Here is a 16,969-nt window from a genome sequence, read left to right on the forward strand (position 1 = left end):
AAAATTAGTTAAATTAACAAAAAAAAACAGTGTGCATTTTGTTATATAATTTGCAGATTAATAAAACAAAGCTATATTTTGTTGGTGTCCGGCCTAAGGCTAAGCCGGGCATAATTACAAAACAAACTTGCCCAATATGGCTTACTAGCGAGAATGCACATTGTACAGTATTATAAACTATAACCTTAATGAATTATACTTGTTATGTTGTTATTAAACAAAATAAGATTACTAATATAAGATTATAAGTTTCTTATATAATTAAACTTACACGATTATCATTATTTATAAACTCTAATTAAAAAAAAAGTTTTAACGAGTCTTATCATACTTCAAAAACTTAAACAACTGTCTTTATAAAAGCAACAATTACAATAGATCTCAGTACTTTATAAACGCTAATAAACTCATCTTTTTTTAATTATATAAAGTATTTGACAATATTATAATTTTAATTTGTCAATAATAACTATTTAGAATTAAGACTAAGTAATTTTTAAATATTTATATTTTTTCATCGTTTTACTATAATAAAAATAAATAACTTAGAAAACTATATTTGTATAGTTTTCTTAAAGTTTTGTATACTTGGTATTTTTCTATAACACTACAGCAAAAAGTTAACTATTCATTTTGACAATAAAACTTAGAGGCATAATAGTCAGACTTTTATGAGAACAATACTACACAACTACTCGAGAATAAAATTCTAGGCTAAAAAACCAAAAAAAAAAAAACTCTTATACCTGTATTTCAAGCAGCCCTGCTTGAAACTAAAAATATATATTATCACAATGTACAAGTTTTTAATTTTCACAAATAAATTAGTAAGTAAATTAAAATTTTAAAAAAGAAGATACATTAATGAGTACTAATAACAAACTTTTAAATCAAGTAGAGATAAGCAATTTCAACCGTACTAAAATAAGTGGTCTACCAAATCTGGAACTTTATCCAGTTATATTTTTAAATTGTATAATGTTAAACTACACTTTGAACTGAATATTTGTGTCGTTTATTGTCTTCAATTATAAACAATAAGTTTTATCACATAATCATCAACAACAGCATCCGAGACAAACCAAAACCGTTTTCGTATTTATAAGGAATCATTAGGCAATTTGAAAGAAGCCGCTGTTCAAATCTAACTAAGAGAGCTAAAGTGAACAAGCACTGGAGCGACCGTTTGTTAACAAAATTGAAAAAAAAAATTACGATTCAGCTGCGTCAACTTTTTTAACTTTGCTCAGAAACGCTTATTTCAGTGACTATGTACTTAAACCCGATTGGGTTTATATCAAAAGCGGTTTCTCGCGACTTTACTTGCCAAATGAGTCCTTATAAGGACGAAACCAGTTGCGGGTGTCTCGATAACTGTTAGTGTTAGACGTGTGACGCAGTTAATTATTTATCATTGATGGCGCAAAACATTTCAGCTTCGTTGATGATAGCCGAAATAAATACAGTAGACTACCGCTTAAGTACGCAAATTGAACCCGACCAAAAAGTGCGTACTTAACACGGGTAGTGCGTACTTTTTGACGACATAGTATAATATGAAATTTAGTTGTTTGTTTTCTTTTTTACAACTAGCCACCAAATAATTAAACTAAATAAACAAGTCTTTTTATTTTAAATAACATTTGATACATAATTCTAATCTGCAAAATTTTTAATAGATTTTAAATGATTTTTTTTTTTATTAAAAAGTTTCTACATAATGCTAGTCAAGCTAAGTTTAGTTTAGTTAATACATTTATTATAATTTTCCATTAGCTAAAAAGTGTTTGTTTTTTTTTTGTGTTTGAAAGAAAAACGTTTCAGGACTGTTTTTATAAGAAAGTTTATATCATTAGAAACATTTATAGTATAAGTGCACAATGATAAGATGCTCATTATTTTTTTTTAACTTTAGTTTTTTGTTGTTGTTGCTTCTTTTTATATTTTTGTTTTGACTTTAGAAAAATTGTAACTAGTTTTTGTGGTTAACTAGTTTTGTATTATGTCACATTAAAATTAGCCTTTCTTTTGCAGACATTCTGAAAGTTTTTGAATAAAAAAAAATTGAAATTTTAGAAAAATTTAGAAAAATGGATGGAAAGCGTCAGAAAATGACTCTATGGAACAAGTCTTTAGAAAAAGTCTAAGTCTAAGAAAATTTGAATTTTTTTGTCTTTCTAGGTAAGTGCGTACTTAAGGCGAGGTGAGTACCAAAAAAAGTGCGTACTTAAGCGGTAGTCTAATGTACTAGCTAATTACGATAGGAGTAAGAAACTTTTCTAGTCTACGGTTGACGAGATTTACACAGAATTTTTTTGGGACGGACATATTATAAAATAAAACTTGGCTTATCTCGTAGTTTTGAAAAACTGTACAGTATATATTTCTTATAAATTTCTGAACGCAAAGTCGTATTGAATTAATCATTAAACAAGTATTACTTCTATTGTATATAAATTTAATAAAACATTTGAAGAGCACATTTGTTACGTATAAGCTAAATGTTCTTTATCTTGCTCAATTCATCTTCAAACAAAAAAGTTCTTCGCTCAAAAGATGTTTCTGCTTGACGGGTCAGACCCAACCTACAGGCTGTTGCCCATTCCAAATTGGTCCAAAGACAAGTTTTAAACTATGTTTTAGTACAGTTTTTAAAAAGATAAAACGTACTGTTTAAAGCTGAGAGAAGTAATTATGAAAACTAAGAACTTTTCTAAGACAATTAGAACTAAGCTGCTTTTATGTTTTCAGACTAACTTTTTTTTATTCGGTACTATAATTTAGTTAACTTTTACTCAAGTTTCTCAACTAGGAAAACTTCTATTATAAGTTGTACTAACAAAAAAATTAAGAAAAGTTTACAGATCCAAAACCTGGACTTTCGTGTGCCGTGAGACAAGCTTAAGTTAACATAAGGCTTGATCATACCAATTCGATCATCATACCACAAGCTTACGGTAGACTTTTTTTTTCTAGAATAGCATAAAACTATTTTAATGTATTGATAGAATTACTTGTTCTATAACTTATTTTATCATCAGACCAAAAACCTTCGGTAGACTGAGACCGGTTTCGTCCTTTTTTGAACTCACCAGTCAGTCACCAGTCATTTTTTGCTGGTACCAGCAAACGATTGCTTCATGTTTTATCATAGGATGAGTCATTATAGCTCGTTTGTAGATTGGTGACTGCAAGTTTTTCAGTTGTGACTCACTGATGAGTCAGAATAAGGACGAAACCGGTCTAAGTCTACCGAAGGCTTGTGGTCTGATGATCAAACAAGTTATAGCACAAATATTTCTATCTAAAAATTATACTAATTTTATACTATTCTAGAAAAAGAAAAAAAAAACTGATCTCAAACTGTATATTACGCTTGTTATTCTCTTTTGTATTGTTTGAAATGTTTTGTGAAAATTTACAAAAATGCTTTGTTTCTGTTTTGAGTGAACTAAATACGATATTTTTTATTGAAGTGTTACGTTTTTTATCAATCAATTTTATTTTAATTATGTTTTAAAAAGTTTTCCTTTTGTTTAATTTACTCTTTTTAGTTGTTAATAGATAGATAAAAAAACTATTTTTTATTTATAATTAATACTTATAAGAAGTATAAGGGGTCAACCTTTTTTATGGAGTTATATTTTCTTAAAAACAAAAAAACATCAATAAAAAATTCAAATAAAATATTTAATACTTTTGGACGTAACTAGAGTGGACTGCACAACAGGGTGTATCTGTTGCCGCTCAAAAATGAAAATATTTAAAAAGCGTAACGATAATATTTTTCAGCTCCGGGAATCACATAAAAAAACAATACAAAAAGTATTAGCTTCCTAGCTTTTACCACCGTGGTACGCTTAAATTTTTTCTGAAAATAACCCCTATATAAATTGTATGGGATTATACATTTAAATTTTTAGCTGCAAGTTTTTGTACATGTAGCAATCATCATAAAAACACACTCTTCGCGTTTTAAAGTGATTTAAAGAAGGTTTCACGGAGGCACATCTTGATTTTTTTAAAAAAACTTTAAAACAACGAAAAGTGATAAAAAAGTACAGAAAACAAAAAAAATTCACCATAAAACTTTCTTCAAATCGTCTTAAAACTTGTATAATGTTAAAAAAAACTTCAGCTAAAAACTTAAAAGTTGAATTTTTAAGGTCCTAAATAATTTACGGGTATCTGTCAAATTTGCACGATCGTACAAAATAGCACGAGGGGACGAAATTGCACGAAGTCACAAAATTGAACGAAGATACTTTTGCACAAAGACACTTTTACACGAGAGGACAAAATTGCACGAAGATAAAATTACACGAAGACACTTTCGCACGAGCAGACAACTAACTTTGCACGGTTTGAATTTTTTTTACAATATTTTTTATACTTTCACTGCTACCCCTAACCCTCGGTCGGTAAGCTTTTTTTTTAATTGTTTAAGTTTTATTCATTCAGTATTCTTTTTGTTATTGTAATTTTTATTAGTTATTATTTTTACTATGACTGTTACCCCTAACCCTCGGTCAGTAACTTTTTTTTTTATTGATTTATATATTTTATTTTTCCGTTTTATATTTTTTTTTTCTCCTTTTCTACTCTCGTGCAAAAATGACCCTTGGTGCAAAATTTTCTCCGCGAAATTTTGTCTTTGTGCAAAAGTATCATCGTGCGATTTTGTCTTTATGCAACTTATTAACCTCGTGCAATTTTGACCCGTTCCCATTATTTACATAGGGGTTGTTTTCAGAAAAATGTTAAGTGCGCAACGGTGATAAAAGCTAGGAATATAATATTATTTGTTTTGTTTTTTTATGTGATTCCCTACGCTGAAAAATATCATTTGGAAACTTAAGGGTCGGGGCAACAGATGCACCATACTGAACAGTTATTTTTTGAGATTATTAAAGTTTAATCTAAAATATAACACCTTCTTGAGTGTTTTTTTGAACTAAATAAGGTACAAATTGTGAATAAGAAACTAAAGCTAAGGATCTGAATTAATTAACAATTTTTCTAAAAAACATCTATATTTAATTGACAATAAACTTATAACGCAAAGCTCCTTAAAAACACTTTTTATTTTTTTTACTGTCACCCTTAACCCTTGGTAGCTTTTTTTTCTTATTGATTAATTTTTTTACTTTCACTGTTACCCCTAACCCTAGCTTTTTATTAGTATATTCTTTTAATAACAATTTTTGTTAGTTATTTTTACTACCACTGTTACCCCTAACCCTCGGTCAGTAACTTTTATTATTAATTTATCTTTTAGATATTTTAATTTTACTCTCGCGCAATTTTGACCCGTTCCCAAAGAAAATATATCGTAAATGTAGTTCGTAATCGTACTAAAAAATGTAATTTCACTTTGTCGCTTCAAATTTTTGCTAAGCACATGTTTATTTATGGTCGTTTTAGAATAAAGTTTGTCAACATTACAATTGAATTTATTTATTAACACGTGAAAAATTGGTTCAATGCTTTATTATTATCTAGTAGTGACATAAAACTTATTTATTATACGTACGCTGTGTTCTTTATATTTTACAAACAACCAAAAATTTTTAATATTTAGATCCGTATTAAATTTCATTAATCCAGTAGATTACTAGCTTTGATTTGAAAAAGGCCTAGATCATAGTTCGCTTAAAATAATTACAAAATTATGCTCTTCGAACATAAGAAAAAAGTTCACGCTATATAAAATTATTTTATGTTTAGTTTTTGTATTTTACTTTGAACAAAACTTTTTTGATGCTAAGGAAAAAAATTATACAAGTCTTTATGTACTATTTTAAAAGAAATTCGCAAATACATTTTTATCTCACTTTTTTCCTCTTGGTTTTAAACAGTTTTTAATAAAAAAAAAGGAGTTCGATTATTTATCTTTTTAGTGTAATAAATTAATTTACAACTGGTAATTATTAAGAACATGAACATAGATAACTCTAAACTAATTAAAAAGTAAATTCAGAGAGAAGAAAAAAGTTTCAAAATTAACTAGAGAAAATAAAAATTGTTTTTTACAAGGAATTTCGCAAGTTTTAAGACAGGAAAATGTTGATTTTTTACTAGAGCATGACTCTTTTATTTATTTAGTTTTAACTTAGCTACAAGTTTAACTTTTTAAATATATCAAGCTAAGACTAAAACTAGAAATAATCTTAAATGTCAACAATAAATTCAAGGTTATGTTTAAAGCTACTTTGTTCAATTTGTAGTTCAATAAACTTCTACTTTGATGTTAAGAATGGTTCTTTGCGGTAGTAGCAAACTATTTAGTTACATAAATCAAATTAAAAATTTAGTCTTTCGTTTATATTATTGTTTATTTTTTCAGTATTAATCGTTACGAACAGTTTACTTTATGATAAAATATTTAATAGTTGCAACTCTTTAGGTCAAAAAACTATGCAAGGCGACCTGAAAATTTCCTGAACTGAATAAAAATCATGTTCTTCAACAAAATTAATTATAAGATAACAAAATATTGAAACTAAATCTCATTGAAGATCTGTCCTGAGATTACTAAAAAAAATTAAAAATATCTTGAGTTTTTCATTAAAAAAACAAAGTTATCTTGAGTCAGCCTGAGTTTAAAATTCAAAATATCCTGAGTTATCCTCATGAGTGTGCGGCAACCTTGTTGTTAACCACAACAGGTTCAAAACAGTCGTAGTTTATTTTATCTTATATTTGATTTTATTTGTAAATTATGTTTGATACAAATTAGACAACTGAGTTATAAAACTTACACTTTTTTTTGTTAAATATTATATAAAAGTATTTTCAAAGTATGTTCCAATTAACTGTAATGTATTAAGCTTTGTAAGATACGAATGTCATAGAACACATTTAAAACAAATTTATATCAAGTGAATTTTCAGTTAGAATTTAATCAACTTTTTATTGTGATTATTAAGAAATTCTTATTAAACCAGAAACATGCGATTAGCGTAAAAATTAATCTTCAGTAGGTTGGTGTAATCCGTATTGCTCAACAGTTTTTAAACCGAGATCGTCAAGAGTGGGAGTCAACTCTTGCATAGTCCACAGATAAACATCTGCATCATTTTTGCACTTTTTCTAAAAAATATTATTAGAATAACATTTTAAAAATTAAAGAGATAAACTTTAACCATACAGTCAAAATAAAATTTTTAATCATTCACTTATAAATTGAAGTGTATTAATAACACTGAAATGTTTTTCAACTAACTAATGTTTTTCAACTGAGTTATGTTATACAATGGTTAGATAACTTGTATAGCTTTTTATACATAGTTTTTAGTAAGATTTTAAACTTAAGATAAGATTTTAATGATGAAAAATGGTTATTGAGACTTTTGACAGATTTTTTTACAACATTAATTATTTCTCAAAGTTAAAAAAATATTACTTTATACTTTCACAAAAAAGAGATTGTTGAGTTTATGTAAGTAAATAATTTCACCCTTTCATTACTCAAATAAGTTACCTGGATTTCTAAAACATAAAAATACAACAAACAAAATGTTTTAATTAAAAATATTAATTTACATGCTTAAATTACCCATTGTTGTAAAAAGTGACATCTTTTATTTGCTTTTAAATGTTTAATTATAATTGTTTTCTCACATAAATTCTTGTTTATCAAAATAGTTAAAACCAACAGTTTAATCCATAAAAAGTAAAATCAGATATATCAAAGGTAATTGTAGTTTATCCTCTTTAAAAATGTTTCATTTTTTTGATACAATTTAATTTTAAATAATTGACTATTATCAAGTTTTATTTCAGATGTAATATAGGTATTTTATAGAGTATTTTAAGGTAAAATATCCAATTTAACTAAACAATCTATAACTTTTCTAGAGCTCTTAGTCTAATAAACTTAAATAATTTATCATGCATAAAAGTTTAAAGACATTATGAATATATTTAAAAGATTCACTTTTGTTAAAAAAAAAATGAGAAAATTTCAAATTCAAAACGTATTTAAAACTTCTCTTAAAAATCAAAGACTTTCTTATGTTTAAATTATTGTAGGTTTTACATAGGACTATTTTCAGAATGTGAAATTAGTACTAAATTGGATTTGAAATTGTTATTTTTTAATTCAAAATATAAAAAATATATTTTTTTTACTTAATTTAAACTACTAAATATTTGGTATTTTTAATATTCATTACATGAAACTTAACAGAATTGATATATCTTGTAATGCTTTATTAATCCAGTTACTTATACAGTATGAAAAACTATTCCAAATAAAAACTAGCATTAAGAAGCTCACCAGTTTAAATAAAATAAAGCTAACATGTGACTACTAAATTAAATGTCTTAGTAATATTGAAGTCAGGATACAATACAATATTTTAAAGGTAGTTTTTTTTCAATATACATGAAGTATTTTTCCCACCTCAGTTTTTAATTAAATAAAATAATTTTTACATTACATAAAATAGACACTAATTTACACGTGTATCAATTTTAATTGCTTTATGCACCAAGTCCTATTCATAGTAATGTTTATTTGGTGGGAAAATGTTTTAGTCGTAAAGTAATAATCTTTTAGTCAAACTAGATCATTTACTGCATTTTATTTTAGTACACAATTATAGTACATTTAATTTGCAGACTAGTTAATCAGTAAAGACTGGTAAAACTTGGAGTTAATTAATTAGAAAATTTGGATCAAGTAAAAAATGACCGAAAAGTTTGAAAAAGTAATAATAAAAACCCTAGGTATTTTTAAGTAAATAATGACCCCATATGGCCTAACTTGAGGAGGGTAGGTGTCAAATATGCGGGACACTTTTGTACAGATTTAAAATAATTTATTTTTATTTTACTATAACTGTTACTCCTGACACTTACCGTTAGTCAGTAACTTTTTTTTTCTTCATATTGCTTTACTTATTCTTTTTTTTTTTACTGTCCCTGGTCAGTTTTTTTTTTCACTTAACAATTATTTTATTATTTTTTTGAAGCAAATGTTTGATTAACAACTAATAACTTTTTACCAAGCAAAAAATGAACCCAGAAAAAATCAAGTAAAAATAATCACCCATAGTCAATTTTTTTACTTGATCAAAAAACTTAATAAAAACGGAACGGTTTTGTGTAAAACTTTAAGGCTGGCTGTGTTTTAGACAATTTTTTTTTTGTAATGGATGCATATGCTTTGTCTTCATATATTTTATTAAATACCTAGCTTGTTAGCTTTTTCGGTTTTAATTTTCTAGTGAGCATAAATAATACCCATTTATAGAATTGAATTTTGCTTATGCTTAGCTACATTACATTTTACAGGGTTGCCAAAGGATTTTTGTTTTTTTCCAGGTTTTTGAAAGCATAAGGTTTTTTAGTTAATTTTTAATTTCAAAGTTTTAAATGGTATAAAACTACTGAAAATGTATTGTAATGCTGCTTTAAATGAGTTCTTTAATAAACAATCTGAAGTATACAAAAATTGTATATAATAGAGATTTTGTATCCAGTGCAAGTTTTGTTATTTTACTTGTAAAAGTTGTTTAAAAATTTTATTACAATTCTAGGCTTTTTACTGGTTTTGTTCAAAATTCCAATATTTTTCAAATTCTGGGTTTTTATTGCCCAAATAGTCGCATTCCAGATATATTCAGGTTTTTTGGGAACCTTGATTATATGGTAAACTACATTTATATCTTTTTAAGTCCATATTTAGTTAGATAGTTCTAATGGATGTCTTTTGTTTTTGTTTGTGAAAGTTAATTTATAATTCTGATACATTTGCTCATATTTACTTACTTCCTAGCCTATAAAAAATTTTGTAGTGTTTTTGTTATGAAAGTGGTTCTATAAAAACGGTTTGAATGTAGACGTTGGTTGTTTAGTTTTTATACGTTTTTTAAACAGTGCATAAATTTTCAACTGTGTTGGTATTATTGCTTTTGTTTGAGATTTATTTTTGTGTGTTAATATTATGTTTCTGAAATACTGGTGCACTATCCAGGGTTGCCTGTCTTTGAGTCAAAAAAAAATTCCATGTACCTAAATACCTTAAACTCTCTTAGACATTCTGAGTTTTTTAAATACTTTAACATTGGAAATGAAAATCAAAATATTGGAGTTTAAACAACTAAATCTCATTTAAGATCTAGAAAATAACTTAACTAAGATTTTCAAAACTTATCTTAACTGATCTTTTCAAACCAACATGAGTTTTTTATAAAAAAACCAATCTGGCCATAGTAGTTATGACTAAAAAAAAAAAGCCTGAATCATCCTCAGTTAAAAAAAAGTCTAGCCTGAGTTATCCTGAGATTAAAAAAAAATCAAGCTGTCTTAAGTTATCCTGAATGTGTAGCAACCCAGAGTATTTTTATTATAATAATAAAATACAAAAAACTTGAGGTCTTTCCATAGCGACAACAATTTTCAAAACATAAAAAGATATAGGTTTTTGAAGAATTAGTCAATACATATACTACGCTAGATACTTTATTGTTTTAAATGAAACATGGTATACAGTCCTAAATACTTTTTTATTTAAGTAGAGAAAATTAAATAAATTGAAAGATACAAAACAATAGGTTAAAATAGTTTCACTTTAGGTTTTTTAGCTTTATACTTCAGGTGATCTTCAAAACTGTTTTTGTTATAAAATTGTAGTTTTTATTTTACCACAGTTGCCAAATTTTTGAACTTTTTTTTCAGATTTTCTGAATTTTTTCTAAGTTTTTAAAATTACACGTTTTTGGGTGTATTTAAAGTTTAAAGCTAAGTTTAAAAACTGTGCTAATTAGTACATCAACATTAAATAGATACAAGGCTACTTTAAATGTGTTTTTTAATAAATATTTTTTTGATGATGACAAAACCTTTCATTTAGATGATAGATTTTTTGGGTCAATTAAAATTTAAATACTTAACATGCAAAAATTGTTTAAAATAGGTTTTGTAGTGACTTTTGTTCAAAATTTCTCAAATTCCAGGTTTTTTGGCAACCTTGTTTTAAAAAAAACATTATGCTTTACAAATTTAAATTACTTAATATTTAGTTAATGACTGGTCTCAATATGACTTTTTATGTTAAATAGAAATCTATGATCCATTTCTAATTAAACTCAAAAATGTATTTTGGAAAAACTTATAAATCTATTTAACAACATTATTTATATTAAAGTGATAAATTACTTTAACAAGCTCAAGTATGCGAATGGCAAGTGGCAAATTGTTGATTCTTCTGGCTGCGTAGAGAGAAGCACGAATGACTTCTGGCTCCAAATAACAATCTTCTTTCATCATATCTTCGTAAGCAACACGAATATTCCAGTTATCAGTCTCCTGTAAGCAAAAAATACAATAAAGCAATGGTATAGTTTAACTTTGATTTTTTTTTACTGTGTTCTTCTTAGTAAGAAAATATCTTGATATACAATAGTAAGAAATTTACAACGGAGCACTTAAAAAGAGGATCTATATGTGAAACTATTTTTGAAAACTTTTTATAAACTGTATCCACACAACAGCAATAATTTAAGTCAAGTGGGTAGGAGTCTAAAATGCACAAAGGGTCAAATATGCACCAAGACGTTTTTGCACTTCTTTTTATTACTTTTTTTTGAATATTTTGTTTTTGTTATTTTTACTATCACTGTTATCCCTAACCCTTACCCTCGGTCGGTAACTTTTTTTCTTTTTATTTTTTTTCTCTCATGCAAAAGTGTCTCTTCGTGCATTTGAGAACCTTCTTGCGTTAATGTCTTTGTGCATATTTGACCAGTTCCCAAGTAAAGCAGTAGAAAAATAAGTAAATTATGGTTAATTTCGGTAAATCATGGTTGACACAGATCAAGCTGAGAAAAAATTCCTGACTTTTTACCAAAACTTTCCTGACTTTTCTAAATCAAACTCTTAATTTAAACTTATTCTAAAATACATCATCTAACACTTGAAACTATATAAAACTTTCAATCTTATTTAAATATAGGTTAATACAACATTTTTTTGCTGAATTCAATCATCAAACTTCCATTACATATATTGAACTATCTGTGTATGATTAATGTATTTGTAATAAAAAGCTCTATCAGCAAAATGCTTATATTATTACCTTATAAACACAGCTTGTCCATTATTATTCCAGCAATGTGTTTTCCAAATGTGGTCCAAGTCCAAAATTTATCATGTATGATAATTTTGTTCGGGCCATCTGACATGACTGTGCTATTGCACTGTCAGGAAACATTTTTTTGTTCAGCTCCGCCAGTTTATTACACAAACTAGCTGAGTAATTGTGCTTGACAGTATGTAATGCCAATAAAATTTCAGCGGTTGTGGTTTGTGACTTACTTACCAAACCTATTGATGGGCTTACACCACTGCTCTCACAACTTGCTACTCTGCCGCTGCTCTCACCACTTACCCCACTGGAGCTTGATCCAGCATTATAGAAAAATGATTGGATTCGGTGAACTCCTGGCCTTTTATTTCTATGTCCAGCTCCATTCATATGTACAGTGAGTGCTTTTTTTTCTATATTTGACAGTGACAGAGTACATGAACACCATTTGCATTTAAACTTTTGTGTATATATCACAGCTTCACTATGGAAGTGTCCTTGCTACAGATCATCAATACTAAAAAGCTTACAAAATCTGCTTGTTCAAGTAGGTACTTGTTCAATATGTTAACAGGAAAATTTTGCAGTTTTATAAAGTATATTTTATTAATTTATACTAGATGAAGGCATTAGAAATTAAATAATTTTGTAAATTTCTAGGAAAATTTAGGAATTTTTTTCTGACTTAAAAATATTTTTAACTAATTTATACCATTTGAAGGCTTTGGAAAATAAGGAAACTTGTAAATTTAAACTGACAAATCTGTTTTTTTTTTTTATCAAATTTCCTGACTTTTTTTTTTAAACCCCCCATTTTTTCCTAACTTTTGTCATTTTTTTAAATTTTGCTGACTTTTCTTGACCATGTGGCAACCCTGGTAAATACTAATAAATATTTAAAGCACTTAAATGTAAAAAACAACAAATTTAAATAAAAATATTTACATTCTAAGTGACACTAGTCATAGATAAAACTTAAACAAGTTAATTAATATTTTTAAAATCAAACATTTTGTAAAATTTTCCTGAAACTAAACTGGATCAAAGTTAACATAAATTTAAAAATAAACTTTGCCCTCAAACTTATCAAAATAAAAATTTTTATTTTTCATTTATAGTATTTTTAGCTTATTCAACAAGAGACAAAAAATCAACAATAGTATAAAAAAGTTGAATAAATTAATAGTTGAAATAGGTTCACTTTTGCAAAGTGTCACATTGGACGTATTCATCCTGACCCTAACAATCAATATAACCAGACTTTAACGATAAACCTAACCCTAACTCTGACCCTAGCCCGAGTCTTCACTTTGTGTAAAAGTGACTTGTTCCCTTTTGAAACATAGTTTAATGACTTTATGTTTTTGATTTCCTAAATTTGAACGTTAAACAAAAATTCACTCAACTGTTTTCTGCTACTTATTTATTAATATGAGAAATGTAATTTATGTTTAATAAAAATTGAATAAGTTAAACTAAGAAACAAAACAACAACAAAAAATACATCAAAAAAACTTTTTATAGAAATTAAATTTTTGAATGCCAAATATTTACTATTATAAAAGTTCAACTTTTATGCTTAAACAATTGATATGTATTATTTTAAAACTATTAATTTTACCAACCGGATGTTCAAAGTATGTCACCCATTGATCAATTCTTTCTTGATCAGTTATTTGCACAGAACTGCTCATTCTTAATGATTGCACACCTAAGAACGAGTACTTTTTAAAGTTACTTGTTTTAAGCAGTTGTCTCTTAAATTAATTATATATTTTGGTAAGAATGTGAAATAACTAACAATACATATATAACTTGAAAATTTAAAAAAAAATAATTTATTACAGCAATAGTGTTATACACCTTGTTTATTATAAATAAGCATTACTTCATAAGTTAAAAAAAAAGCCTGGTACTATAAATTATAAAATACAATTATTAAAATTTACAATACTAATTTATTCAATAATGTTTAAAAGCGATTTTATAGATTTATTGTATGAAGAACATTCAATTGTTTACACGTTTAGTTATTGTGAACTGTTTTATTTTATATTTTAGCTATATCTATTTTTCTAATTAAATTTTTTAGATTCTATAAATTTGGATTATTAGTTTATACTTCTTAACTTTCACAAGTTCTTGTTCATTTAAGTCAGGGTTTCGGTTTTTTTTTTCAAATAGCCCTCTTTAAAGAAATTAAAAAAGCTATTGCCCCCTTCAACAAGATTTATTTTTGCTACTCATCAACAAATCCAGAATATCTGGTGTAGATCTCAAAACTACCATTAAAAGTACCTAATACCTTTCTTTTTACTCTACATCAACAACTCCAGAATTCTAGTGTAAGTTTTGAATTATGACCTAACAGCCCCTGTGGCTCTTTAACTGCACATGTCCTCCTGAATATCTATCAAGGCCCACTTTAAGAAAACCAGGTCTAAGTGTTAAAGAGAAATCTCACATGTTTTACTGATGAAATTATGAGAGTTAAGATAAGGAGAAAATAAAGAGCAGTCACAAGTTAACTGATGCAAGTTTGTATCCCCAAATATAAACTCTTATCAGTTGGAGCAGGAATTCATTCTAGACCACCTTGCTGCTACTAACATGTAGACATTTGTACTTTTTGTTGTTTTATTGTAAATTTAATTTTTAAACAATGGTATTTCTTATAAGCAATTTTTTGATTTAAATTCTAAATAATTAAATGTAAAATTATTTTATACATTTCTTAAAGTGTATTCTCTTAAATTTAAATTGTGTTTAAAGGTTCGAATAAAACTTCTTGAGAAGAAAGTTTTTTATATTGTACATGGTTCTTTATGTTTGTTTGTGTTTGCAATTGTTCTTTTTATAAAATATGTTCATTCATGTCATGCTTAGTTTTGTATAGAGCCCTAAGTATGATTTAATACTAGTAACAGTATTGGCTAGATTAATTATTATTTATTTATTATGGATAATAGTGTAAGTACACTATAATCCATACCTACGATTCCATGTAGGTTAAAAGTGGTGTCCTCCAGGCTAATAACCACCAGTCTTTTAGGTAACAGTTAAATAAGACCAAGACAGTATTTTTAACCCAGATAAATTTTAACTAATATATTACCTTTTATTTTTATGGCAGTACTTCTTACATTTTTATCTCATAATCTTATATTTTTGTCATTTTTATTATTTAGTACATTTTATTTATTAAACAGTATTTTATTAAACATTTTATTTTATAATAAAGCTTTCATTTAACTTTTGTTAAGCAATACTCACATTTACTATCTGCATTTTTAAAAGCCCTTTAGGTTTATTTATGATCCAGAAAGACCAATCAGGCAATATGGGTTCATGTTGTTTAAAATGAAAACACTAACTATACCTACAATTCCATGTAGGTTACATGTTTTAAAAAATATATAATTTTTTCTGAATAAAATAGTTTAGGGGACAGATTATCTTTTAAAGATAACGCCAAAATTTTAAAGTATTTTTTTCAAAACAAAATTTACTAAGACTAGTTGAAAAAAAATTTGAATGCTGCCTGTGTGCTGCAGTTTGCCAACCTCTGCCTTATATGAATATATGTACCAGTGTAGACACATAGTGATTTTATATGGGTTATGGAGTAACATAAACTACTTTAAGTATATCAATATCATGTTTAGTGTTTTTACTATAGTGTTTTTTAAATGTCAATCAAAATGTAATAAATAATTGCATTTGAACTAGTCTTCATCCATTATCACAAGTTGCCCCTGGTACATATAAAACAAACAATAACACAACAAACTATTGGACTCTAATTTTTTTAAACTATGTAACTAGATAAAGACTTATACAATATTTAGTTTAAAAAATATCAATTACTTTGTTTTATAAGGTAGTAAATGATGTGTGCTTAATCAAAAAAATACTTTTTTAAAAGCTTTAGTTTGTTATTTTATAAACCTGCAAGTTTTGAAGCATTGAGCTGTGTTGAAGCTTTGGTGGTAACTCTGGCTAACTTAAAAACTGAACGTAACATGTTTTTTATTTATTGATTCCTAAAACAAATTTCAAGCTATTATTATAAACATGACAAAATTTACTTGATCAATCTTTTTTTACAACTTTGTTAATTAGAATAGATAAATAATACACTATGCTATTTTGAAAAAAATAAACATTTTAGCTGTTATTACACACTATTATTACACATTGATATGGTGTTTAATAATTGAATTGGTTTAACTAAATTATTTATTTACATTAATTTCAGAAATTAATTAAAATTAATTAACAAGAGTTATCTTGGTGTCAATTTAAATATATTCAAAAAAATATAAGTACACTGAATTGAATATGGAAAATTACCGAAAAATACTTATATTTTGTATTTAAGCTTTTAGAACAAAACTGATATTGTCATAAAAATTAATAAAAAAGTTAAAAAAGTCACTTTAAATTATTTTATTAGAGATCATAAATCAATTTAGCAAAAAAGTGCTTTGTACTCACTAACTCATGAATTAAAACAGTCCAACTATATATGCTTAAATTTAAAAAATAGGGTTGCCTATGGTTTTTTAATTTTTTTTTAAGTTTTCTGATTTATTGAAAGTGTTTTTAAGTTTATAAAAATATTTTTTTTTTTAAGTATGAAGTTAAAAAACTGTCTAAAACATTTTTAAAAATATCTAAAAGATACTGTAACGCTATTTTTAAAGTGTTTTGTAATAAACAAAAATTTAAATGATATAAAAAAAGTATGATATATTTATTGTACCTAATAAAAATTTTATTATTTTATATGTATAATTTTATTTAATATCCTTTTTTATAATGACTTTTGTTCTAAATTCCAGTTTTTCCAGGTTTTTTCAAAATTTCTCTAGT

The 16,969-nt window shown here is 26.2% G+C and overlaps 1 protein-coding gene across 1 annotated transcript; it reads right to left on the minus strand.

Moving 5' to 3' along the window:
• Window positions 1-6,805: 6,805 nt before the first annotated feature.
• LOC145834189 (cytochrome c oxidase subunit 5A, mitochondrial-like) lies at window positions 6,806-16,144 on the minus strand. Its single transcript, XM_082941563.1, has 4 exons — window positions 16,043-16,144; window positions 13,720-13,805; window positions 11,167-11,316; window positions 6,806-7,092 (listed from the first exon to the last, which is right to left on the minus strand). The coding sequence occupies exons 1-4, from the start codon at window positions 16,116-16,118 to the stop codon at window positions 6,970-6,972; spliced, it is 435 nt and encodes a 144-aa protein (XP_082797689.1). The 5' UTR covers window positions 16,119-16,144; the 3' UTR covers window positions 6,806-6,969.
• Between the last annotated feature and the right edge of the window lie 825 nt (window positions 16,145-16,969).

This window comes from Thalia democratica, chromosome 4 (assembly GCF_965202585.1).
Source record: "Thalia democratica chromosome 4, ktThaDemo2.hap1.1, whole genome shotgun sequence".
In the NCBI taxonomy this organism is placed as follows: Eukaryota; Metazoa; Chordata; class Thaliacea; order Salpida; family Salpidae; genus Thalia; species Thalia democratica.